A 1,806-nucleotide genomic window follows, 5' to 3' on the forward strand; every position below is an offset into this window, starting at 1 on the left:
ATCTTTGAGACTTTGGATGCGGTATTCTTGTTCAATAATTAGGGTTATGGTCTTCGAATTTCTGGCATTTTCATTTTGTACCATCATTCATTTTGTAGATCTTTGATGTGGAAGCTGTGAGTAAACTATAGATTAATCACATGTTACTAACTTATAATATGAAAACTCCTGTCTGCAGTGGGTGGTACAAGGAGCAGTGGATGTTAACATTGGTGCGAACCCTTCTGCTGAAGGAGGTGATGAAGACAAGGGTGTTGATGATCAAGCAGTGAAGGTCGTCGACATTGTTGATACCTTTAGACTCCAGGTAAAAAGTATTCTGGTATCCTAATAAACTTTGAGAATTCCATTTATTTGACCATTTGAAAACACATGATGTGTAGGAGCAACCTCCTTTCGACAAGAAGCAGTTTGTTACTTACATCAAGAGGTACACCAAACAACTTACTCCCAAGCTTGATGCAGAGAAGCAAGAGTTCTTTAAGGAAAACATTGAGGCAGCAACCAAGTACCTCCTCTCAAAGCTCAGTGACCTTCAGTTGTAAGTCTCTTGTTCATCCGTTTCTTTGCATATGAATGGAAGCCTTTTTTGTTTGTCATTCTGTCGGCTGACCGTATTACATGAAAAAAGGCTAGATCTWTATTTGTGAATTGGGGRATTAGGATTAGGTTCTAATTATCATACTACTTGAGAAACAGAAAAGTAGAAAGTATTATTACAATAATCTTTCTGTAGTTACGAGTGCAGAGCAGTGATTGGAAGTGCTTACCCAAAGAAGGATCTTGTTAGACCTTGTTTTTTCTTTCTCCATCCACAAGATTCCTGACTTATTTAGGGCTCTTTTAAAGTAGATGAAAGTAGAACATATTTTCAACATTTATCTTGGCCAATGAAGTGCATGGTTAGGTTTGTACATATTTGCTCAGCCATCAAGTCTTTCAACTTGACATTCAATCAGCAATGTAAGTGTAAGTGACAATGACCACAATGACCAATGTTACTATTAGACTTGGTCTTCGCTTTTTTTATTAGACTTTTAGCTTGAAGGTGAAGAATGTGCACTTAGGTCCATTTTTTTAAGTATATAATATTCATATACAAGAAATGATCACTTACACTTTTTACCTTTGATGAGGTTAGAACTCCTACAATGACTGTCACTTGGTCAATTTTAATGGTAATGTTGACTGTTTCTTCCATATATTTGTACTGATTTTGTGGAAACATCGGTGGTTATGCAGTTTTGTTGGGGAGAGCATGCATGATGACAGTACAACAGTGTTCGCTTACTACAAAGATGGTGCTATTGACCCGACATTTTTGTACTTCGGTGTGGGGCTAAAGGAGGTTAAATGTTGAGAAATCAATGATATCCTTCTGTCAGAAAGAGCCAACAAATTAAGTGGTAGTATCAGCATCTTATTCAGTTTTCATATATGTCACCAGGAAAGATCTAGAATAATGTTGCGCTTTTCTGATTTGCTTGAGAAGCATGCTGATGAAATAACAGCTCTTGAAGTTTGGGATAATGGGAAGCCATATGATCAGGCAGCAGCAGATGAAATACCCCTGCTCATTCATCTTTTCCGGTATTATGCTGGTAAGTAGTGGTGGATGCAGAAATATTGGTCAAGGGGGAACTAAATTTAATTATATAAATTACCTCCAAATGATTATAACTTATAAGTAAAAAAATTGACTACTAAGTATATTAATGATTACAATGAACCCCAATGATCTCACTTATATACAAAATTTTAGCTTAATAAGATCACTACTTAGCCCGAAGTTCATTCTAAATGATA

General features: G+C 36.2%; 1 protein-coding gene and 1 pseudogene across 1 annotated transcript in view; both read left to right on the top strand.

The window, feature by feature from the left end:
- Positions 1-1,360, top strand: part of LOC112524813 (translationally-controlled tumor protein homolog) — an 8,667-nt gene extending 7,307 nt beyond the window's left edge. Inside the window, exons 5-8 of the mRNA XM_025134762.1 lie at positions 99-116; positions 179-307; positions 384-541; positions 1,243-1,360. Coding sequence (XP_024990530.1) covers positions 99-116; positions 179-307; positions 384-541; positions 1,243-1,360 — 423 coding nt within the window. The remainder of the gene's footprint in view (positions 1-98; positions 117-178; positions 308-383; positions 542-1,242) is intronic.
- Positions 1,361-1,462: 102 nt separating this feature from the next.
- Positions 1,463-1,806, top strand: part of LOC112524814 — a 5,733-nt pseudogene continuing 5,389 nt past the window's right edge.

This window comes from Cynara cardunculus (assembly GCF_001531365.2).
Source record: "Cynara cardunculus var. scolymus isolate 2C chromosome LG 13, CcrdV1, whole genome shotgun sequence".
In the NCBI taxonomy this organism is placed as follows: Eukaryota; Viridiplantae; Streptophyta; class Magnoliopsida; order Asterales; family Asteraceae; genus Cynara; species Cynara cardunculus.